General features: G+C 40.9%; 1 protein-coding gene across 4 annotated transcripts in view; it reads left to right on the top strand.

Moving 5' to 3' along the window:
- The first annotated feature begins 293 nt into the window (after window positions 1-293).
- The window catches only part of TLK1 (tousled like kinase 1), a 136169-nt gene continuing 110442 nt past the window's right edge, over window positions 294-26020 (top strand). For 3 of the 4 annotated variants that reach the window (XM_073305809.1, XM_073305808.1, XM_073305810.1), the window contains exon 1: window positions 294-703. In XM_073305809.1, coding sequence (XP_073161910.1) covers window positions 559-703 — 145 coding nt within the window. In that variant the 5' untranslated portion in view covers window positions 294-558. The remainder of the gene's footprint in view (window positions 704-26020) is intronic. The other variant, XM_073305811.1, reaches the window with a different exon arrangement.

Genomic DNA, 26020 nt, shown 5'->3' with positions numbered 1-26020 from the left:
TGTGTGTGGGGGGGGAGGGGGGGAGGTCAGTGCAGCAGCCAGGGCAGTGAGGGGCTGTAGTGTATTGTGTGTGTGGGAGGGGCTGTAGTGTAGTGTATTGTGTGTGTGTGTGGGGGGGGTGTCAGTGCCCCTGCCGGCGGGGTGAGACCGGGCAGTGCCGGCCAAGCGGCCGGCAGGGGCAGGTGTACGTGCGGGTTCCCTACCCTGCCCGGCGCGCCAGAGGTGCGCGGCGCTCGCTGCTGGTGGTGTTTGCGCATGACCCCTCCCCGCCCGCCTGCTCCCTCCCTCCTGGTGGCGGAGGTTAGCCTGAGCCTCAGACACAGGCGGCTGCTCGGCGGCGGCCGCGGCGACGCAGTGCAGAGGTGCGGGCAGGTTGCGCCGGCCCTGAGCCCTGTCTCCTTCGCGCCCCGCCTCTCTCCGGAGCCCTCTCCCCGCGGCGGCCTCCTCTCCCCGGTGTCGGGCCGGCCCCCCGGCCATGAGCGCGGCGCTGGGTGTCCCCCCGCCGCGCCGCCTCCCCCGCCGCCCCCGGCGGCTGCCGGGCTCCAGGAAAGTAGCTTGATGAGTGTCCAAAGTAGCAGTGGAAGTTTGGAGGGGCCGCCATCTTGGTCCCGGCTCTCCACGTCCCCACCGAGCCTGCAGGGCTGCTCCTCGGCGGCGGCCTCCCTGCTGCACAGCGCGCCGCCCGGCAAGCCGCCCAAGGAAGGTAAATAGCGCGCTCAGTGCCCATGGCGCTGCGAGGGGGGCTCGGCCCTCGGGGAGGGGCCCAGCCGCCGCCGCCGGAGGCCAGTCCCAGGCTCGTAGGGCCGGGTGCGCCGTGAATGGGGGTGAGGGCCGGCGAGAGACTTGTCCTCCTTGCAGGGGTATTTCCTCTTCAGTACAGGGGGGACCCTCAGATCCTGCCGTGCGGGACCCTCCCTTCTCCTGAGGGACAATCGGGAGACACCCCCTGGTCCCTAAATCCAGCAATCTCTCTCCCATCCCTGTTTGTTAGCAGTAAAAGCGTTTTGATATTCTCCTCCCCCCCCCCACCTTTTCCAGGGCTACGGAGGGGGATTGATTAATGTTTGTTCATTTCTTTGACAATCCTTATAGAAGGGGCTAAGTGTTAATTTTTCATCCCTTCGCTGTGATTTTTATGGCAGAGACTTGCATCCTCTGTTCCTTTCCTTTCCACATTTTATTCTCCACCTCATATTACAAAGTAAAAGTGATTTGTTAGATGTACTGGGTGAATGTGGCTGTTGTTGCTTAATGGAAAGGGTCGGGTCCTTTTGGCATCATGGAGGTGGAGTAGAAAAAGAGACCGAGATCAAGGAATTTGTTCCCATCGGGGAGACACTTTTCTGAGCAGCTAATTTGGAAGACAAAAGTGACACGAGACCTTAAAACCACCACAGAATGACTGCAACTTTCTCCTCTCCTCCATCACATCTTAGATGATATTTTTCTACTCCCTCCCCTGCTCCTCCCCTCTTGTGTTATACCGACAGTGAGAGCAGGGTGTTGTGGGTGTTTTCAGGGAATATCTGTATGAAGGTTACGTGCAAACAAGTCTCTTTTTATTCTGTTTGTTATTGTCCATTTTTCTTCCTTGCACTTGAAATACATTGCCACAAGATGTAGCAATTATACAGCTAGTGAAATGCTCAGTGCTTTTAACTAAAATGACTGCTTGCTGTATACCAGTTACTGCTGGAGAAGTTTTATACCCAAATGCGTATATTTGGAAAGGAAAAAATATGCATATTAAGCAGTTGTATAATTTGACTTGGATGTTTGATTCAGTACTGAAGGCCTCAGAATATTGAGTGCTTCTGTTGTCTTGTACAGAGAACTCTGGTAGCCATGCTCAGAACTTTCAAACTTAAAATAGGCTAATAAGGTCTTAGAGAGAAATTGGATAGCTTCATTTAGAGGACACTTGTGCAGTACTACAAGTTTTATCAGTGAACAATTTAAAGGCTTGACAATGTGTTCAGCCCCTTGAAAATGTTTAAGAATGAGTGTGTTCTCAGTCTCCATGCCAGTAGTTGTTAGACTTGCATCATTCCTTGTGACTTTTGCACATGCTCCTAGATCTGAGATTGGCATGAATACCCCCCAGAAGATATATGGAAAGGTTGGATGTATGGCATTACGTTAAAGGTGCCGAGTAAAGTGGCAAGAATTTTGTACTCTTGCCTCCTCAAGCTGAATCTTTAATAAGAGAAGACAGTGGTTTGTGTTTTATATATATAAAAATGTTTGGACTAGATTTACCGGGCTTAGAATTGTACATATTTTACTTTGTGAATTTTTTTAGGCAATATATTTTTGGATGCATTTATTCACCTGTCATAATTGGGATACTTGGTGTATAAATCTTAAATTACTGTTGCAGTGTTAAGTTTGTAATTCTTTTTTGTTAATGAGTGAGCAACATTACAAGTGCTGCTTGAACAGCCTTGACAAAAACAATACACAGAGGCATAATTTTACATTTATATTTCTTAGCATTTAAAACTGGTTAACAGTATTACTATTTTTTCTGGCTACTGTAATTTAGGTTGTGCAGTTCAGAGGTTAGAGAGCAACTACAAAACCTGCTCTGTGCTTCAACGTAGCATAGTGTATTTATGTACTATAGAAATATCATTTATTCCCTGTGTGAAAACAGCAGACTCTGCTTTTGCCTCTTTCTTACTGTAGAGCTACTGAATTATTTCTGTCGTTTAAAAGAATGTGAGATATAAACAGTCTTTGGGGTTGGTTTTTTTAATATAAATCTCTACCCATTGGGCGTTAACACTACACCTTACATTAACGCAAAGGAAACTTGCATGTCAGAAGAGCGTCGCATCAAGGTAATACGTCCTATAAAATAAAAATTAGCTATTTAACAATAGACTTGCACTATTTTCCATTTATGCACATCAGTAAGCTCTATAAATGAGTGATGGTTAGAAAGTTCTGTTAGGTAATAGATTCATAGCTGTTTTTTCTCCCATTGATTAGTGCTTGTAGTTCCCAGTGATGTTAATGCAAGTTACTTACAGAATCGTAGAACTGGAAGGGACCTCGAGAGGTCATCTAGTCCAGTTCTACTTGCTTGTCTCAAGTAGAGCTTGAACCTGCATGTCCACGCTAGGTTAGGGGGTCTGTTTATATTTTGTATATGTTTGTGTAAATAATAATTTAGGTTGGCTGATACTATCAGGTATGACGCACTCAATATTAAAATGAGCTTTGCGTCCAGTTCAGATGTGTTGATGTAACTCCAGTCCAAGTGAGAGTTGTGCCTATGCATTTGAAGGCAGCATGGGAACTTTATTGGGTACGTCATTCATGCTTTGATTTATCCAACCAGTCTATATGATTCATTTTGAAAGTTGAGCCTCCCCAAATCACATGCACTGGCTCCTAAAGTGTCTAATTCATTAACAACAAAATAATAATAAAACTGACATTCAGAGTTCAGAAGTTCCAAAAATGTTCTCTGAAGCTCTTGTACAGACTCCATCATGACGTTTTTTTAATGTAATTATGTCCCAAGAAATTATCTTAAAAGACATGCTTACATCTAAGGAGCTGATCCTCTAAAATCCTGTCATCGCCCTTTCCTATTTGCATATATGTGTAATCAGTACTTGTAGATGCATGTTATTTACATATATCAAACCTTAACTCTATCTCTTGTATATATGCATTATAGTTTTTAATCGGTATGTGCTATTTCTCAATAATACCACATATCACAACTTTTCTACCACTTCTGATACGCATGTGTACTGTCTTACAGTACTGTATACTGCTGTGTATTACAGTAACTTGTATGTGAGATGCTTGATACAATATATATGGGAGTCCTACAAGATGCACCTTCAAGAATATAAAACTATTATTTTGCATTATTTGAGATATAGTATGTGATTATGTAACTAAAGCTTAATACGTAAATAATAATACGTAAAACCAGTACAGATTTAAGGTAGCGCTATAACCTTAAATTTGGAAATGTTGATTATTTTTTTAATGCTGTAGCTATGACTAGCATTCTTTTAAAGTTTTTATTTTTTTTTGGTTGGAACACCCTATTTTGTGCCATTTACTAGGTATGTAGGAAGGAGACACTTGGTTGTGCAAGTTATAGTCTACAAGGTATGCAGCGGCTGAGGGTGATGGAATATAGTTGAATACCTTATGTTTGCTGTTTTTTTGTGTATCACACAACATCTGTTACTTAAGTACTTACCAGATATTGCTGTTGGTAATGAAAACTTCAGTAAAAAACAAAAGGCCAGATTCTGCTCTAAATTACAGTGGTATACAAGTGTTGTATATCTGAAAATCGCCAGTATAATGTAGTAGAATTGGACCAAAATTTAATGCACATGATTTATTAGTTAGGCAGAAATGTAAGTTTTGTATGTATTAAATTGATACAACTTTGCAAATACTTAAAGACATTTGAGGAGTTCCTATAAAAATACTGACAGACTTTGGCAATTTTTTCCCCAAGAAGTTTCTTGACAAATATTAATACTTATTATTATTCGTATTCCTATAGCACCCATGCTATGCTAGGTGCTGTCCGTACAAACATGAAAACTCAGTCCCTTCCCTGAAGAGTACCCAATCTTGGCAGTGTTCCCAAATGCAGGTTTGCCTTGTGCATGGTACATATAGAGCAGGGGTTCTCAGCTGGGGTTCGTGAGGTTATTACCTAGGGGGTCGCAAGCTGTCAGCCTCCACCCCAAATCCCACTTTGCCTCCAGCATTTATAATGGTGTTAAATATATAAAAAAGTGTTTTAATTTTGGGGGGGGGTCTGACTCAGAGGCTTGCTATGTGAAGGGGGTCACCACTAGAAAAGTTTGAGAACCACTAATACAGAGTGTTGAACATAAAGGTATGAACATAAAGGCAGCCTGTTCATAGTGGTTCCTTGTCTAAATTAAATTTTAAATACATGTATACTTGGGCAACTTTCAGGGATTTTTTTCTCCATTATTACTTGTGTGAAGTTTAAAACTCAACAACTGCAAATTAGTTACGGGTAAATTCTTAGCAAGTCCACTGTCTCTTGTTGTTTTTTGACATCTAGTGGGAGATGCGTTTTGAGTTTTGAATTGTTTTATTTTACTTTGACTTTGAAGAAATCAGTTGACATAAGGCAATGCAACAAATCTGGGAGGTAATTCAGATTTCACGGTGATACTTTGCTTTTACTTTGTTTTAAAATGTGAATGAATGTAACACTCATGAAAGAAAAGGTTTAATGTTAGTACTGGCTTATGCTTCCCTACATATTTTTACCAGTGTGCTCATCTTCTTGTTTTAGGTTTCCCATTAACAAGCTGACAGTCATGCCATATCATGTGGATTTGTGATGTGTACAAAATGAGGAATGGGAAAGGTCACTAAAATCATTTGTATCTTTGCCCTTTATGGGGGTGGGATACAGCAGGTGCATTACAGGAGTTCTTACCTGACCAAATCCTCTGCTTCTGCTGGCTTCCAACTTGTAGCCAGCTACACTTTCCCCTTTTCTGTACACCTTTGGAGGAAAGTACTAACACTTCAAACTTTAGGAAGTCAAAACGAGGGGAGCTACATTCTTATGTCCTTTCTGTAGGAAATGAGCCCCTATCTTGAGTAAGTATCTTGGGTACTTACATAGATTTGCAAGTGTCGGGCTCTCTTTCTGTTGACCTTAGGTTTTTGCCAAATAGATCCCCCTCAGGATATAGATGGAGACTTTTGTAAGTATTCAATATTGTGTGGCCAGCAGCCAAGGAGATGTCTTCCCCTTTCCTCCACAGTTTCTCTCTGGACTTTTGTGGATCTTCTAGGATTTCCAGGATTAGGGCTCTTATCCAGTGTCCCTTAATATAATTTGTACAAAAATTAAAAAACAACCAATCACCCATGGGAAATTTCATTAAGATGAAGGTAAGGCTGCAGGTAGTCCACATCATTGGTTTGAGTAAATGTTACCTTTCAAGAATGTTAATTTGACCAGTACACACACAAACTTCAGAAAAACCCAGCAAATTCAGAATTAAGATTAAATTTACAAAAAAACAAAACCTTTGGAAGTATGGAAATTCATAGTGAAGGTAGCCAAGTTATGTTAACTCTGCCTCATGTTGATTCTAGGCTACTATTTTTCCTTCTTTGCATGTAGAGCATAAAAACTTGGCAGTACAGAACACTGCACTCTATAACTTTGATATGGTTTTTCTTATACAGTAACTAAAATCTAGCACATAATATTTAAATGTAGTTGAATTGACATTCTTGGCCTATATTCTATAGAATGTAAGGCATTATGTTACGAGATAATTTTATTAGTACAGCACCTTGTGCATCATTAAAAGTGATGTGCATCTATCTGAGCTAAACTTTCACCACCTATTGTTAAGTGCTCAGTACTATAAATAAACAAGTTAAGAGGAACTGTCAAGGTTCCTTCCCCACTCTGAACTCTAGGGTACAGATGTGGGGACCTGCATGAAAAACCCCCTAAGCTGATTTTTACCAGCTTAGGTTAAAACTTCCCCAAGGTACAAACTATTTTACCTTTTGCCCCTGGACTTTATTGCTGCCACCACCAAGAGTCTAACAAGTATATAACAGGGAAAGAGCCTGCTTGGAAACGCCTTTCCCCCCAAAATCCTCCCAAACCCTACACCCCCTTTCCTGGGGAAGACTTGATAAAAATCCTCACCAATTTGCATAGGTGAACACAGACCCAAACCGTTGGATCTTAAAAACAATGAAAAAGCAATGAGGTTCTTAAAAGAAGACTTTTAATTGAAGAAAAAAGTAAAAGAATCACCTCTGTAAAATCAGGATGGTAAATACCTTACAGGGTAATCAGATTCAAAACATAGAGAATCCTTCTAGGCAAAACCTTAAGTTACAAAAAGACACAAAAACAGGAATATACATTCCATTCAGCCCAACTTATTTTATCAGCCATTTAAACAAAACAGAATCTAACGCATATCTAACTAGATTGCTTATTAGCCCTTTGCAGAGTTCTGACCTGCATTTCTGCTCTGGTCCCGGCAAAAGCAACACACAGACAGAGAGAACCCTTTGTTTCCCCCGCCACCTTCAGCTTTGAAAGTATCTTGACTCCTCATTGGTCATTTTGGTCAGGTGCCAGCAAGGTTATCTTTAGCTTCTTAACCCTTTACAGGTGAAACGGTTTTTTCCTCTGGCCAGGAGGGATTTAAAGGTGTTTACCCTTCCCTTTATATTTATGATGAACATACTAGATGACTTTGAAAAATGGTGTTAATATTCTGTGCACAAAGTGCAGGCATTAAGTGGATTCACTTAAGAGTGGTAATATACACTTCAAATAAATTTGCTTCTAAGTTGTCTTATCTGCTGCTCAGTGTTAATTTTAAGCGTATCACTAACTGAAAGCTTAGGCCTTGTGTACACACAGTTTTTATACTGGTTTAACAGTTTCAGGTAGGGGGTTGATTTTTTTGTTTTACCAAAATAGTTAAATTGATAGAACATTACAGCTGTGTCTAGAGGTTATAAATGCTCTTTTATACCGGTATAACTGCACCCACGCTAAGGGGTTGTAATGCTTTATACCTGTACAGTTAAATTGGAACAATCTTGTGTGTAGACATGACTCTACTCAGTCGTCTTTCAGGTACTAGCTACCGCAAATATTTGTTGCTTCCTGAAACACAATGCAAGGATAAGAATGTCATAACAGAACTTTGTGATGTCAGTACCTTAAACTCTATTGCACTATCCGTTTTGTTGTTTTTTTTCCAGCAAAGGGGAACATTTTTCTTTCTTCTACTGACTTAATTACAGATGACCGCTTATTTTAAAGGTAATATAATGTGCAAATATCTTTCAGAATGAAAAATCATGAGAACTATACTACGCATTCTGCATGCCACCAGACACAGAGTTAAAAGTTAAATTTAAAGTTAAATTTCACATTATTTTTTGAAGATCAACAAAGCCCAATCATACTATGTACTAGTGGGTCTTGCTTGGTATTAGAGTCCAGCATGCACTTTACCGGCATTTTCAAATAAATAATCATTGATGGCTGCTTGACATAATAATCTGCCCAAAGTAATACTGAAACTAACCCCATTGAAGAGGTCACTGTGAGTATTATGTTATCCCAAATCCTTTTAGATACTTGGTAATTTTCTGAGCCTTCTCTATACTAGAAGGAGTTTGCTAGAATAGCTTGTATCCATCCCCTAAACAAGTCCTTTGTTGGTATCTCTTATTTTTCTTATTTAGAAGCGTCTACACTAAGTCTTATATCAGCAAAAGCTGTCAGTGAAAAATCACGCCCCCCCCCCGACCAACATAGCTTTGCCGTTTTAAAGTTTTAAGTATAAATCAGGCCTCAGACATATATGATATAGACACTCCAAGCACTGTGGTTAACAAATTTAACTTTTGGTGGCTTCCCAGTAAACATTCACATGCTTCTAGTAGGTACAGGAGAATTGTTCAGTACGACTGGCTGGAGAGAGGATGCTCATACCCTAGGTATAAATCTTAAAGGTTAATTACAAAAAGAAAGTAAAGAACTTCCAGACTACATATGTAAAGGCAACCCAAAAGAAGAATACCAAAAGTTCTTTGCCTTAAATGCCCAAGCTGCTGCTTGTAGCCCACATGATTCGGAGAGAAAGAAACAGTAGTAGACCCTTGGTTTCAGCTTTGGTGGTGGTGTGCTTCTGGTGCTCCGATGGTTACATCAGGGGCTCCTCTGTTGTCACTCTGCCATCCACTCAATTGTTGGTCTGTGTCCACTGCTGAATGGCTTCTGCTTCTGGGCAGGACAAGACTATGTGACACACCCTGTTCCCTACACTCCTTTGGCTGAGGCTGGCTTAACTCCCTGCCTGCTACTCGATTCCCCCAACCCCCTCTCCTCTGCACTAGATTTTCTATTTCTCAGCAGTTCCACTGAGTCTGTTCCAACCCCCTATCTATTAAGCTACCAAGCCTCCTTGCTGGGTTGCTGTCCCTTTCTCAGCCTTGTACTCGGCCATGCTCTTTTCATGCCCCCCAAAAAAAGGAGTACTTGTGGCACCCAAGACTCCCAGAGACCCTCTGATCCTCCTAGTCCTAGCTATTCTAGGCTCTGTCTGTGACTATTTATCAGGCATTGCTACCCTGCCTTCCTGCTGCTGTCTCAAGCCTGCTGCTTACATGCAACTGGCCTTCAGGCAATTCCTGGTTCTTTTGTGCCTTGTTTCCTCCATCTGGTCACTTGAGACCCCAAATATACTCTACTGTCTTGTTAATGATTTGGGTCTCTGCCCTGGATGACCAGAAGCCAAATCCTGTCTATCCAAGTTATTCTAAATACAGGTAATGGGAGAGGATGCATCCAATAATGAATCAGCAGCTCATTACAAATCAGGTAACACATTAAAAACAAAATAAAGTATCCCAGAGTTCTCTTTTTAACTTTATTTTAAGATTAATTAAAAAACTAAACATAATTGAAAATTATAGTGAAAAAGGGGTTTACTCTTTTTGGCAGGCAAGTGAATATTATCTTGTAAGATGGCTTATTTGGCATTGGTGACTTAACATGACAAAATTTCTTGTAAATTACATTGTTGTAATTACCCATTGTGCTTATACAAAACTTTAAGGAGAGCCATTCTCTTAAACAACACAACAAATCTCATGTCTGCTCTGCATCTTTTAAGGGTCGAAGTCTTTAAATCATGATTTGAGGACTTCAGTAATTCAGCCAGAAGTTATGGGTCAATTACAGGAGTGAGTGGGCGAGGCTCTTCGGCCTGTAAAGTGCAGGAGGTCAGAACTGATGGTCCCTACTGGACTTTCTATGAGGGTATAATAACTCTTTTGAAGTAGTTCTGCTTTTTAACGTACTTTGCAAATATTTCTTCATACATCGTATGTAAAAATATATTTTAAAGCCATTATACTGGAGGTTCTTTACCTTTTTGCAAAATGCATTCGATCTGATGGATAATGAACAAATTGCCTAGTTGGGAGACTAGAGATTTGCTTATGGTTTGTTTGGGGTTTTTTTGGCTGGGGGGTGGGGAGACCCAATTACCTCAGATGTGGTCTAGTGACAGCTTAAAATAGATAATTGATTAAATGATTAGGTACCCCCAAAGGAAATGTGTAATATTTTGAAAAATCAAAAAAATCCATAAAAGCACAAATGAGGTCATACAAGCCATCTAACATTTACTGATTGGGGCTAAAGAACTGGCCCCATTGATTGCAAGTGTACAGATCATTCATGATATTCTCTTCGGCTGCCAAAATGAATGGGGAACATATAAGCCATCTTGGATCCCAAAATGTTCAACAGATTCTCCTAAAAATAAATAAGTTCATGATGGAGATCTTAAAATGTGTAATAGCAACTTTAAACTCTTGTGATTTCCTTTCATTGATAGACTTGTAATAAGTGTATCTCCACATTTCCATTGAGGGTGTGTCCTCACAAGTTACTTGCACTTCTGCTACCACTGAACGTGCTTCCAGTACAGGGTCCTTTCTTCTGGTCTATTGACCTCGTGTCGGGATTTTATCTAGGCCTTGCTTGAAGCCCTGTGTGAACACAGAATCCATGCCTGCCTGTTTCTGGACAACTTACTCATCAACTTGCTGCAGAGTGAGAAACTGATCGTAGATTTGTGATCCAAGAAAGATATGGAAGGGTGTGCCTTTGTTATGTGAAGAGCAACTAAAGTCTACCCAGATAAGTCTGAAGTCTACAGAAAGTTGTCTGCACTGCACCAGCCAGTAGTCAGAACCAAAAAAGACACCAAGGCTTCTGTGGTAAGGTGGATCAAAGCACTCAGCTTGGAATCAGTTTTACTCAAAAACTTCATATATTATTCTACTGAGAGCTGCAGATGAAAGATAAAATTTCAGGAGGGATTGTCGACTATTTAGAGAGCTAGCTTGGGAATCAGAAAACCTGCTTTGCCATAGACTTCCTCTGTGACTTGGGGCAAGTAACTGGGTGTGTCTGTTCCCCATCTGTAAGATGGGGGTAAGAGTACTTCCCCATCTCACTGAAGTGTTGAGGAGAAATACAGCAAGAGATTGTGAGCTGCTCAAATTCTGTGATGATAAGAACTATATAAGTATCTATGTGAGGTAGAAAGGTGTCAGGACCACATTGTCATCTTTCATAGTCATCTCTCTGCACATTCTCAAGATGCTGCAGTGTAGATATCATGTCCTCTGAAGACACAATATTTGGCAGGGGAGTCCTTCTGAATGTGTGATGCTTTTAGTAATCTCTGACTTCTCTATTGATACCGTTTATTGCACATAGTTGTTCAACTAATCTTTTCTTTCCCAGGATGACTTTTACTGCTGTGAACATCCCTCAGTTAAGTTGTTGGACACGAAAAGGACAGAGACGGGTAAATTAGTTCTTGCCAAAGAATTTCTTGTATTCTTCATATCTCAAAGTGACTCTCTCTTGGAAGTTATTTCTAAGGAGAGAAAGATTTAAGGTGTGTTTTCTTTAGATCTGTTGCCAATAGGTGAAGGTTTTCTTGCAAACAGGTATTAGTTTAATTTTATAGCTATATTGAGTATTTTGGTTAATTAGAATTGTAGTATTTTAAAACTATAGAAGTTTGTGTACTGGGAACAGATCAGAAAGATAACGGTGCTGTGCCTCTTCTAGGACAGAATGTCTGGAGTGTCGCCAGTTACCTACCAAGGAGGGAGAAGGAAATTCATTGTTAAAATTGTGGAATATAAAGGGTCCAAGAAAGGACATGTTCAAGAAAGAACAAATTTTCCCTTCTTTAGTGTTCTCTAGTGCTTTAAAATACAGTGAAATCTTATAAGTAATAGAAATAATTATTTTTAAAATTTCCATTTAAGACCAGGGCATTTACAGTTGCTCTTCATTAAATTATATTTGATATTTTGAATCTATTGGTTTTGTTGAAGGTATTGTCTGAAGATAGAGCATGGAAGGCTTTTTTTTTTCAGTAAAACGTATTATTATTTATTATAGGAGAATTCTCTATTCTGATAAACAAATGATTTAGCCTGCAGTCCGTTTCGAAAAATATCTTTACTATACGGAAGCAGTAAATTACAAAATGTTGAATAACTCCAACAAATACTGAATCACGAGATGAGGGGTCGGCAACCTTTCAAAGAAGAGGAGTCATTTTTTTGTTTTTCTCTTTGACCAAAATATTTTGAGAGCAGCATCACACACAAAGCTACTTGTAGAGTTAGAATTTATCAACTAATAATAATTAAACATATTAAAGTTGCTACTACTCACCAATACTTTTAATGTGACTTCTGCCATTTGAATTTGAATACAAACAGGAGTGGGCTCCGGGCTGGGGCAGGGGATTGGGGTGCAGGACGGGGTGCAGGAGGTGGTTCTGACCTGGGGCAGAGGGTTGAGGTGTGGGGGTGGGTGCAAGATGCAGACTCTGGCCGGGAGGTGCTTACCAGGTGGCTCCCGGCTGACGGCGCAGCAGGGCTCTGGCCCCATGCTGCACCTGGAAGCGGCTGGCTGCTGGCACATCTCTGTGCACCACTGATAGTGGGGGAGTTGGCTCTGTGCTCTGCCCCCACCCCCAGCACCGTCATCACAGCTGGCCAATGGGAACTGCGGGGGCGGTGCTTGAGGGCGCAGGCAGCGCACAGAGACCTGCTGCTCCCTCCCCCCAAGGGGCACACAGAGATGTGCCAGCAGCCAGCCGCTCCCGGGAGCGGCGTGGGGCCAGAGCCCTTCTGCGCTGCCAGCTGGGAGCCACCTCTGGTAAGTGCCTCCCAGCCAGAGCCTGCACCTTGCATCCCCTCAAAAAACAGCTGCCTGCAAGGAGGCAGCCAAAGAGACACATGCTGCTCCAGAGCCGCAGGTTGCCGACCCCTGCACTAGACCTAAACTAGCAAAATATGTATGGCGATAGCTATTAAGGATTTAAATTGGTTTCATTAGAGACTCGACTGATTTATATTTGAACAATAGTAGCAAAAGAAACTGTATGCTGTGGTGGTTTTTGTTAGCATGTGCCACATATTTTGAAGGTTTTCAATGAGTAGGCTTTGCCTTATATGCATATTAATTTTGATAAAGTGTTGTGGTCAATAAAAATCGTGCCTTTTTCTGAAGCGGCATCTAATACCTGTTTTACTCTTGCTTTGTTGGAATGTTCTTGGAATTGATGTAACAATAATGTAGCAAGAATTGTATGATTCACAAAAGGGAAAACTCCAGTATGCTTTCATTTAATTTTATTCTCTCAAAATTTGATTTTGTATTCTGAGGATGAAAACGACACTTCATGAGGGAAGGAGGTAAGTAAATGTGCCTGTCTCCCTAATCTTCATTCCTTTTTGTTGTTACTTGTTCAGCAATTTCCACTTGCCCACTGTATGTGGTACTCTATTATCAGGGCCTGGAATATTTGCCAGATGCCTACTAGCCAAAAGTAGATAGGAAAGATGAGTAGGGTGTCCCCAGTTGTCCTCTGTCTCTTTTTCAATTGGCAAATGTTGGTTGTTAAACTATCCCTCTTCTGCTTGACAGTTTTTATGTAATTATCCTTAATTAGTTCTCAGGTTTTTAGTAATTTTAATAACTTTTTTGTCCATTCAACAGCCACTTAAAATGATAAATCCAGAGAGCAAGCCTTGTTTAAGAGGAGTATATGACAAAATGTTTTATAAATCTTTGTATCATGTGCCCCTAAGTTGTTCTTCATGTCTTAGGGCTTCAGCCTTGTATGCTAGGACATGGGCCAGTCTTCTCGCACCTGTTCAGTCTGTGCCTGATTCACGCCAAGGTGAATGTGGGCCACCTCCTCCTTGGATGTCACTGGGGGGAAGGGGAAGAAAGGCAGAAGATCTCAGACTCGTTCAGATGTTTTGGTTTGGAAAATTTTCAGTGCAGTTGAATGACACTTTCGAAAATGAGTCTTGCTCTAAAGGCAGACAAAGATAAAGGCGTGAACAAAGATTAAATTAAGAGAGCCTGACTAATCAGCCAATCTATAATTTAAGCTATCACCTATCTAGTAACTATTACAGCCTAGTTGCTGCTGGAGCGACAGAGGAGTGGACCAGCTGTGGTTCACTTTGGGTATGTTTACATGGCAAACAAACACTCTTGGCTGTCCCATGCCATCTGACTCAGGCTCATGGGGCTTGGGCTGTGGGGCTGTTGCACTGCTGTGTAGATTTCTGGGATAAGACCCAATCCTGAGACAGTCCTAGAGCCCGTGCTCCAGCCTGAGCCTGGAAGTCTACCCAGCAGTGAAACAGCCCTGCAGCTCAAGCCCTGTGAGCCTGAGTCGCCTGGCCCAGGCCTGCCATGAGTGTCGAGTTGCTGTGTGTGGGGCTAGGCACACATTTAAGACTGAGCACATGGCATGAGTTGCCCATCCCTGCCGCTGGGGACAACATATGATACAGGAGCGCCTTCTACCTCCACCTAATAGCTGTGTCAGTCTTCCCTCAACTATAGCATGGGCTCAGCAGTCCATCTACCCCTTCTCCTGCTACTAACTAATGTAGTTTGTTCTGTAGATTAAGTGGTAGAAGTCTGTGCTATAGAGCTGAAGGTTCAGGATTCAAAGAGTACTGATGATGTGAGATGTAGGAGTTGTTACAGTTGTACATCATAACATTTTTACCTTTCTCCTTTTAAAACAAACAGAAATGCCATTAAAAGAAAGCTATTTAGGTTGCGACGTCAAACATTTGAAAACTAGGAAATTCCAGATTCTGTTGCCCATACAACCTTAACTCTGCTCTTTTTGTGTACGCATTATGGAGACTCTAATTAACCCAAACTCGTCACATACTGTTGTTCTTCACAGTGCTTCATTCAGTGCACAGGATGGACTGTTCTCGGAAAATGAATTGGTGCCATGTTGTGAATGAAGCTATTGTCTCTGGGATTCCTACTCTAGAAACTGGAATGTGTGAATTTGAGAATTAGGTGGGGCCAGGAGGAAGAGAGAGGATGGTCTTATGGTTAAGACAGGTGAATGCCACACACAACTTGGTTCTGTCCTTTTTTCTGCCACTGACTTTCTGTGGTGAAGCTGAGCAAGTCACTTAAACTAAAATGTTGGCAAGTAGTCACTAATTGTGGTGGTCTTTTTTTTTCTGGATGCCCTGAGCACTGAATTTTCAGAAATGCTGAGTGCCTGCACCAGAGGTCAGTGGGAGCTGTGGATACTCAGAACCTGTGGTAATTCTGCATTGGGGACTGGAGGAATGAGTGCAGGATTGAGTCAGTAGGTTTTAAGTTGTAAACTAAGCTTTTTCACTGTGTGGCCTTAGGCATATCTCTGTTTTCCCCTCTGCAAAATGGGAGTAATACTCTTATCTCACAGGGGAGAGCTGTATATAAATGTTTTAATATTTGAAGCGCTTGGATGCTGCAGTGATAAATGCCTTAGAAAAGACTGAGTAAATGAATAATTCCACATTCAGTGCAGAGTTAGGAGGGTGCACAAGTAAGTAAGGCGGGGCCTCTCACTGAATGATGAGGCTTAAAAGTATTGAACTGATGCCTTATTTCCTGTACACTAAGTGAGGAAAGACCCCTGTTGGGGGGGGGTCGGGGGGAGTATGGAGTATTTTAGAATGATTTATACATATGCACAAGGGGACAGAATTAAGGTTGTGTGGGCAACCTAACTTTCAAGTGGTTGACTTTGCAACCTAACTAATGTTCTTTTAACATAGGTGTTTTTAATATGTTATGTACTACATATGTCATACAAATGGTTATAAATGAAAATAATTGAAAGTTGATTGAGCCACATGAACTTCAGTTTAAAATGGTGGTAGTTTTAAAAGTAAAGTAATCCATTAGCCTTACAGTTGCAATTAGAGATGGTGTAATAAGACTTTTTTTCTGTAGTGTGCGTTTGAGAGTTTTGATGTGTACACCTGAGTTTTAAAGTTAGTCAAATACTGAAAATGATGGTGTATTTTTGCTTCTGCTCTAAAATAATAATTGATCTAGTATCTCTCCTGAACTATAAATAATTTTCATATACATTGTTGGAATAAAATATACCAATAATAATTTTCATATACATTTTTTATGAGTCTTTTCTGCTGTGGCTCTGTCTTTCCTCCACAGTGGGGGAAATGTAGACATATCAAAGTTTTATGACATTACCTCTTCTGCTTGCCAGATGACTTTATTTCCCCTGTCTGCCCTTTCTGAGAGAAGGAACGATTGTTGTATTTGTTAGACAGGACATGAACATGGGGCCTGCGCCATTTTAAACTCTGACAGAAGAGCCTTTTCATGGTAAATACTGACTTGAACATTCAAAACTTCTGACTTGTCTCCTGAAAATGTACAGAAAATGTGTTTGGCTGGTAGTGGTTTCCAGTGACCCTTTGGTCAGATGTTCATTCTTGCTGTCAGCATTGCTCTGGATTTTAAAGATCTTTCAGCATCCAAACAGAAATTGGGACAGATGATGAGTTCTGTGTTAACAGATAGTGACATATGTTACAGCCCCAAAAAAGCCTAAATTTATTCTGAATTGGTCTGAGTCTTGACCTCTCAGTTGAAATGGTTTTGTGGCTAGTGCATTGGGCTGGGACTCAGGAGGTCTGGGTTCTTTTCCTAGGTCAGCCACAGACTTCCTATATGACTTGGGGAAAGTCCCTTAGTCTCTCCTCTTGTGTATCACTTTCCCATCTGTAAAATGGGGATGTGTTCCTTCCCTATACGGTAAACTCATTGTTTGTTGGATCCTCAGATACTCTCTTGGTAAGCATCATAAAAATAATTGATAAAATAGTTCTTCCTGATTGTGGTGAGTGGAATGCAACACTACTGCTTCAGTATGTTATGAAATGCTATAAAACAAAACTAAGGATATTTTATGCACTTTTTAGTTCCCTGAGAGGCAGTCATGTCCCATAGACTCATAATGTGTGTACTCATTTTCATTTTCTGCTGTGATGGCCTTTTCTAATCTGTCCCCTGTCTCAGTAAAGTACAGTCATAGTAGCAGTACTTCTGAAGTAACTTACCTTTATCCAAGTGTTCCTGAAGACTCCAAATAAAGTGAAGATGTTCTCAGTTCAGGAATAAGTTGTTGTGACCCTCGGTGATTCAGCATGCAGTTCCTGTTTGAGGACTCTCATTGCAGGGAGCACAGATGGAAATGACTGTTCTTTCTTTTACGAGGGGCCTGAGAGGAGGAAGTTTTATCATTGTACAAAACACAGAAAATGAAATGGTCATGGACATGCCCAGTGCCCCAGCCCCATGGTTCTTGGTACTTCCCAAGTTGCTGCCAGAACTGACAACTATCTTGAATAAAGACTTCCCTAGAAGTGCTTGGTTAGAGTAGACACTTGGCACCTCTTCTTCCTCCATCAGCACCTCCACTCATATGCTATTATTAAAATAGACAGTGGAGATGTTTTTTGAGAGTGCAGAATGTTTGAACTCCCTAAATGTTTAGAGATAAGTCCTCTAGATAGTGAGAGTTAACTGGAACTTAACTTTCTGTCATCACTGTCTTTGGCTACACTAGGAGCTAAGTATATTTTTAATGTGTTAACTTGTCAGCTAACACGTTCTAATGTATTTTCCTACTGTAGACATGGCCAGTCTCTGCTATTCTATTGTAATCCTTGATGATGCTGAAAATACACCTTAAGTCCTTGTGCCAAATCAGAAAGTTTCTCCCTTTGGTTACCTAGTTGTGTTGTAGGCAGTGCATAATAATCCAAAAAACTGCTGCAGGTAAGCAATCTGGATGAAAGAGTGGGTGGGGAAAAAATGGCATCAGCTGTTAAACTACAACACAAATTCCAAGAACAACATAGGACGCCACTGCTTGTGGAAAACATACTCTGGGTGTGTGCATCTAGTTTATACAAGTTCATAGTGTTCCCTTCTGTTGGTCCTTTGTAAGACTCATTCAAAAGTACCATGTAGCCAAAAATCTGCTAAAATTGAGGAATATATTTTTAGCAAATGTTTCATTATTTGTAATTTTCACAGCTTTCTCAGTTCAGTATAGTTCTTCACAAGTAGGAACACTTCCAAGAGGGATGTTTCTTCTTGGTGTTTCTCTCTCGCAGGGTGTTGTATTGTTATTGTCTTAGATGCAGAAAGGTTGGAGAGCAAGTTCAGAATGTAGTTGGGACCCTGAAGATGAGGAAAAGAGAGGGAAATATATGCTTTCATACCATTATCCCTAACCAGATCAGTCTCAGTATTGTTCTCAAGAACAGAGAAGAGATTACTGAATCTGGAATGATATCTTAAATATCAGGATTCCTACACCCAATATGATCATTCTTCCCTTTTGGCCACTGCACATGTTTTTGTGTGCTGCTACTCCCAGGATATAATTTGTTGGTCTCTCTCTAGTCCAGTAATAGCAGTGGAGAAAGATAAAAGTACAAATAATTTTGATCTTCATACTGCAACCTTATGTCTTCTGTGTTATCAAGCGGTAACAATTCTGTGGAAATAGCATGTTACTGATGTTATGTGAGTCTGTCTTTATATTCTTCTAATCAACTATTTCCTGCACTCAAGCTAAACATTATTCAACAGACTCAGGAAGGACCTTGTCGTGGTTCTGTTGCTCATAGCATTATTTGCTATGCTAACGCTTCCTGTGCATGCTGCAAAAAGAGGCACCTTGAAGTTTGGGAATAGGGCAGACAGACACATAATGTTGGATCTTCTATACTCTTCCGCATCGTCTCTGTATTCGCCTTTTTATGCTTACTGATTTATTTGGGGCCTCTGTTATCGGGATGGCCAAACCATTGCAAAGAAGTATGGAACATGATTTAGTGATTTGAGGTGTGGGGTAGGAAAGCATGCCCAGTGAAGAATTTCTCTAGAAAAAGCCAGCTTAAAGAAGTGTCTGGCTAAAAACTGACTTTAGTTTTTAGCCAGAACCATTTGCCAAAACAAAACAGAAGTAGACTCTTCTTTTTTTACATAGAGGAAAAATAACACTTAAATGAGGCACAATATCTCAGAATTTCAATGAATTATGAATCTTTCCAAAAGACACTTAATATTTTTCAGAGCCAGCAACCATTGTCAGATTCAGTCTTAAAAGCATCTCTACTATGTGCTGTTCGTGAAAGTACATCAGGTACTGGATCAGAATTTTTATTTCAAAGGTGCTGGAGCTAGCCTTATTCTTCCTACTTCCATGATGGTCCTGCCACCTGGTTTAGTGCTTATCTTTCCATATGTTGTAGCAGAGGTGTAGAAATGTGTGCAGAATCTGAAATAAGGTATTCTTGGCTCCTGAAATCAAAGTATGCAGAAAATTTTGATCCCAAGTAATGCAAACTAGAAAAAGAGCAGCAGACTTGGTGGAAATTGAAGTAACAGTTATTTTGCACTCTGAGGGATTAGAACCAACTTTCCCTCAGTGTGGTAGCTATAGGGTATTTATTCTGTGCATTTGGGGTTTTTTTTTTTATAGTTTTGTATTATGTCTCTCCTCTATTCCCTACTTCTTGGTATAAGAACAGAGGCTGGAGAAAAAGATTTGTATTATCTTGTGACTGTTGAACTAAAAATTAGTTTTGGGATAGAAAATGGGACAGAAACTGCTCTGAAAGCTGGCAGTTGAGTTTACTATTTCAGAGTGTCTGGAGAATGAAAAGCCACATCAGGGGATGCCAGTGAAATTATGAAAGGAAAAAATACTAAAATTACATTATTCTTGAAAATCTGTGAATGTTGTAGAACAGTGATCATCTAACACCCTAACAAAAGATAAGAACGTGACTAGAAAACTGGCATTAAATATGCATGTCTCATAAGCAAATGTAGGAAATAAGTCTATTCTTTATTCTTAAGTGTGTGTGTGAGAGTCACTTGACTCAATTAGCTGAGCTTACTATAATGATGCAAAAAGTTTGTGGCCATGAAGAGACCTGAGAGTTCTTTTACTCAGTATTTGGGAGAAGGACTGTCAAATTCAGAAATAAGAGCTAAGGACGATGAAGGCAATTCTTTTGGTCTCTACTGGACAGACAGATGCTGGCTGTGTAAGCACTTGATGAAGTAACTTCTGCTGACTATTGCCGTCTGACAACTTTTACAGTAGTCAAAATGGAGACAACAATGTAAAGTGGGTGGCTGTCCAGGAGGCAAGGGGAGGAGAACTCAGTTAAAGGGACTGCTTTTTAATTTTTTTCTCAGTGTTGGTCTGCTGGCATTCTGCATGTGGTGTTCATCCATAATAATTCCCTGGAGACAGAACTGTTAGAGGCTTATTCCTTCCCTCATCCTCACTGACCTGCTCCTGTCTAATTAACCTTTCATTGCAGATTTTTGGTTGGAAAACTGGAATGAGGAACTGGCAGCAGAAATGTGGGTTACGTGAGGAGTGCGGGCTAGAGATCAGTTAAGAGTTTCCAGCATCAAGGAATTGGTTTGGGTTGTAGCTTGCTCTGCAAAAATGACTGCTTTTCCTAATGTTGGAAGCTTTCTCCAGTTTCTGTTGCCTACTCCAGCTCTAGCAAACTGCTGAAAAAATGAGAACCGCCAATTTCTAAATGGCCAGAATTATTAATAAACTAAAAAAAAATCACTTGAACCAGTTTCAAAATGTAGCTACTAAAAGCTTAAAATGTAATGTTTCTTCAAAAAAAATGCCCCAGAGAATTTTATTCCATGCTTTCAGTGCAAGAAAGATGAATATAGAACTATATACTGCCTGACTTCCAGAAGTGTTAAGTGCTCAAATTTCCAGTTGACTTCATCAGGAGTTAGATGGGCTCAGTAGCTCTGAAAATCAAGCAACAGGTTTCTCTTTGTATACAGATACACATTACAACTGGTTTAAGTCACTGATTGGATGCAAACTGGTTAAATTGCACATCAGTTCAATTCTGTTTGTTCAAGATAGATATGGATTTAATAATGACAACTCAGACCTGTTCTTACATTTTGTGTCAACGAGTGCCCCTGTGCTTTAATGCACTCTATGGAGTATGCTTTTCTTTTGTGATTATTTTTCCCCCAAATATGGATACTGTTTCAAACAAAAAAGGGCCCCGCTTATTTTACCCTTCTCCAGAAGCTTCATGTAGACTGCATGACTGATCAGATATTTCTACCTGTACTAAACATCTGTTTGCCCCCCCCCCCCAAAGAAGATAATTAGGGTCTTTTTCATAGTTGAAATTATTTCCTAGAACAGCATATTTTGAAAGCTATATACATTTAGAAAGTAAAGATCATTCAGGAAAGAAGTGCAGACTTTTTGGGAATGTAAGTTACAATAAGCAGTTTTTCTCATACAGAAACCACAAGCTAGAACATACCGGTACATAACTAATGTTGATGTCTTTAACTTGGAGTGGTAAGTTACATTGAAATTCAAGTTAGGAACACAGGTCTATCTTATCCATCCTTTCTTTTGGGGCAAGAACACCTTTTCCACAAGCTGCTCGTACATTCACTTTGTATCTGCTTTGCCTCTGTGAATTGCTAGTGGAAAAATAGCCAACATACTCCTTCACCACTTTGAAATGCTTTTGAGTATGTTTTGTTTTTGTTTTTAAAAAGTGCTAGACTTCGCAGTACTTAAAGATTTGAGTTTTAAAGGGAGGTTGGCCACTGGTCCACTGAGGTCTGAACCCTGTTTCTGCATAGAGCTGGGTGACGTATTTTAATCAAATAGCTTATTTGCTGAAAAATTCAGTTTCAAGTAGTCTGAAACTATTCATAGAATCATCGAATCGTAGAACAGGAAGGGCCCTCGAGAGGTCATTTAGTCCAGTCCCGTGCACTCATGGCAGGACTAAGTATTATCTAGACCATCTTTGACAGATATTTGCCTAACCTGCTGTCGCGGGGGCTGATACACCCCATCACCCCGTGGGGGTGGCGGAGAAGTGCATCACAGCCCCGCGATCGAGTCTGAAAGGTTGCCCCATGTCTCTGGGCTGCGCGGCTTAGTGGCCTTAGTCCTTAATACGGCTCTTGCTAGCAGGGTGGTGCGGCCTAATGGCTAGAGCTAATACTACAGTCCTTGCTGTCAGGGCAATGCAGCCTACTGGCCAGAGTCAGTACTGCAGCCCTTGCTGTCAGAGTCAATACTGGTGAGTTGGGTCACCACCCTGGGGTGGGTGGTGGCCAGGATAGGGAGACCCTGACCTGCCCTCTCCACCAGGTCCCAACCCAGGGTCCTATTGGTGGTGGGGTTACCTGCCACCAGCTCAGCAGTGGTCCTGCTGAAACACGCCGAGTCTTGGTCTGGTTCTGTAACCGTTTCCCCTGAAGATTTCTTGAGTCACTTGCTACCCAAATCACTACAGTTCGCCATCTCTGGGACTCTGATCTCTCCACCCCCTGTGGTGTCCCAAGCCTGGGTGTCAGAGTCAGTTGCCGTCTGGCTGGCCTCTGCGTGTTGGAGTGCAGGCGGTCCTCTCCCAGGACCTATGGACGCGCCTCCTTCCCTGCCAGTGGTCAGCCCAAACTGAGCTGCTCCGCTGCCTTTTGTATCCTGGCTCCTTGGCTAAGAGAGAAGGGTTAACTCCTGCTGTACCATTGTAGGGCTGATACACCCCATCATACCTGCTCTTAAAAATCTCCAATGATGGAGATTCTACATCCTCCCTAGGCAATTTATTCCAGTACTTAGCCACCCTGACAGGAAGTTTTTCCTAATGTCCAACCTAAACCATCCTTGCTGCAATTTAAGCCATTGCTTCTTTCCTCAGAGGTTAAGGAGAACAATTTTTCTCCCTTCTGCTTGTTTTAGTTACTTGAAAACTGTCATGTCCCCTCTGTCTTATCTCCTGAGCGAACAAACCCCATTTTTTCAATCTTTCCTCATAAATTATGTTTTCTAGACCTTTAATCACTTTTGTTGCTCCTCTCTGGATTTTCTCCACTTTGTCCACATCTTTCCTGAAATGTGGCGCCCAGAACTGGACTCAATATTCTAGTGAGGCCTAATCAGCATGGAGTAGAGTGGAAGAATTACTGCTCATGTCTTGCTTGCATCACTCCTGCTAATACATTCCAGAATGTTTCCTTTTTTTTTGTAACAGTGTTAAACCATTCACTTGTATTTTATGAGTTCATGTTGTTTGCTATAAAGTTTCGACTGAATGAATGAAAAAAAAATTGAAAAGTTTTGGTAACGTCAGAACAAAAGATTTTGTTTAGGCCTGAGTTAAAAAGTTTTGTTTTGATTTCAGGAATTCTGCCAAAAGCAAAGTAAGTTAAGATTCACAAAACGACCAGAGGAGGTAGTGGTCTTGCTCCTGCCACCTCTTATAAGATTTAACTTAGTGGTTAGAAGAAAAGGAGTACTTGTGGCACCTTAGAGACTATGCATCCGATGCATCCGATGAAGTGAGCTGTAGCTCACGAAAGCTCATGCTCAAATAAATTGGTTAGTCTCTAAGGTGCCACAAGTACTCCTTTTCTTTTTGCGAATACAGACTAACACGGCTGTTACTCTGAAACCTTAGTGGTTAGGACACTTACCTGGGATTTGGGAGACAATCTGTAGGCCTGATGTGGAGAAAGTATTGCACGTTGCAGGAGAATGTCCTAACCACTGGTCTATGTGGGCTATGGAATATTCTGATAAGGGACTTTTTCAATCTCTCTGGTTGAAGCTGTTCCACTTTGAATAAATACTTAACAAGTCATTGGAGCAGGGACATGAATTTGGGTCTCCCACATCCTAGGTGAATTCTGTAACCACCAGATTGTAGGGGCATTCTTGGTTCTTTTCCTGTCCTAATGACGATTCATTTGTCATCCATAGTTGTAGTTCATAGTTGCTTGTGACCTCTGAAACATAATTGCCAGGGAACCAGAAAAATCCATTATTCTCCTAGTTCTAATTCTTCGTTTAGGTAGGTTTCCTTGTCTGGGGGTTAGCCTGTTAAGAAGGCATCACTGTTTGTTAGGGCTACATCACTACTACTGCACAGTTGCTTGCTATGTTTTTGGTTTGATTATAATGTATGTGCAGACATGGTAAGCTGCAGTGGTCTTTTCCACAAACCCTTTTCTTCATGGCAGGACAGGTTAACCTTGTGAAATGAAGACATTCATTGAAGATGGTTTTGAGACTGTTGGGTAGGGGGATTGAAATGAAAATAGGTTGATTTGAGGCTAGCTGCTCAAAAGGCCAAAAAGAAGCTATTGTGTATATAGTAATAGTGGTGGTTGTTTGGGTGTCTCTCTTGTTTAGATTGCCTTGGTGGGCTGCTCTGGAAGTTCTTTTTTGGGCATTCAGCTGTGGCAACTGTCACATTAGTGATTACCTCAGGTGGCGTAGATCACTGAACAATGCTATCACTTGATTACAGTGGACTGTAAAGAGATTTAATTGTAGGGCATGGGCCCTTGGATCAAAATGCTAGTTGTAGAAAGAGGGAGACAGCAGGAAAGACTATGTATTAAGTGTAAACCAGGGTCAAATGTTGCACTGGGTTTCACCTTATGTTTCTTTTTGGGTGTCTGTATGTACATGGACCCAGCTCTGTGTGTCACACCTCTTAATGCAGGGTTGATGCTTATTAAAGTTACCACCAATCATGATATAATTAAGGGTGAAGCCTCCAAATTTGCATGTACAGCGGAGACTTGATTGCTTGCCATTACCTGTGTTGGCAGAATTGTGTCAGGCCCAGTATGTTGTTCAGCATAGACAGGATTGCTTGTAAAGCTGAGTGCTGTTTGCGTCTCTGTGTGTGTATATGTCTGATTCAGATGTCCATCTCATTTATAAGTCTTTGGGATTGAGATAAAATGGGTCTAGTGTTAGTCTCCAGGATATTTCACTGCATATCAGAATGCCATTTTGAGCTCTGTAATGGTGCAGGTGATGAACTATTTTAGGTTACTATAGTGTCCATACAAATGACGGCTCTTCTGAGTTAGCTCATGATCTCATGGACACCATGGCAACCACTGGACTATCTCATTTGTCTTCTGACTTCCATTTGTGTAACTTGAGTACAAGCTGAACTTTATGTTCAGATTTGGTTTGGAGACTTGTGCGCAGCAGGTTACATCCTCAGCATGGACTGACTGACTGCATCCTTCAGTTTAGTGCTGGAAAGTATCGTCCTCATCAGGGTAATGGAACTTTTTTGATGATCCATCAGAGTTTAATAAGATCAATGGTGCTTCCTGGGGGATCTGAGCGAATACTTTTCAGTTGACAGTTGTATCAATGACCTGGGAGGACTTTAATAACTAACCTCAGATAGGGAACAGAGTATTTATAAATATTGTAAGTTCATTCCATAAGTAACCAGGATATATAAATGGTCTGCAAGAGATGAAATGAGAGAGAAGATGGCTGGTTTGCCATCTGGTTAATTAAAGCATAAAGGTATGATTGGCGGGGTTGGGTTTTTTTTGTTTAAGCGTTATGCAGTGGATTTGTAAGAAGCAGAATTTTTTTTTTCTTCACCACTAAAACACCTGAAAAGTCCTGCATTAGTTTGGGTTTTCTGTACTTGGTACATAGCCAAGTTTACCTTGTTGCTTTTCATGTTATTTTGATAATTTGCTTAGGTCTAGATTGAGTTGTTTGCCTCTCTCTAAGCATAGCAAGTTGAACCAATGGGTTTCTTTTAAACACAGTCTACTTAATTTCCTTCTGATTTTGGGCATCTTATTGCTGTTCTTTGGTCTTTTATCATACAGAATAATTTTCCACATTAAAATGACATAATCAACTTCAAATCTAGTCAGTTTCAGGCACTACACCTGCCCAAGTCCTGTTTCCAGTTTTTGTGGATTTTGTTTTTGTTTTTAAAATGCTTTGCTGATTCTACTTGCTTTGTGAAATATCTGGTTATAAAAGGGAAACAGCAAACTGTCTATACACCAATTGCTGTGAAAGCATAAAGTAAATAAACAAAAATAGAAGTATTTTCTCTAAAACTTCAATTACAATAATCTTAGATGTTACAAGTAACAAGGTATGTAAATATTTTTGAGACAGAAATGTGACTTTCAAATTGT

Source organism: Lepidochelys kempii, chromosome 11, assembly GCF_965140265.1.
Source record: "Lepidochelys kempii isolate rLepKem1 chromosome 11, rLepKem1.hap2, whole genome shotgun sequence".
In the NCBI taxonomy this organism is placed as follows: domain Eukaryota; kingdom Metazoa; phylum Chordata; order Testudines; family Cheloniidae; genus Lepidochelys; species Lepidochelys kempii.
The sequence above is the reverse complement of the archived record's forward strand: the minus strand, read 5'-3'. Positions and strand labels throughout refer to the sequence as shown.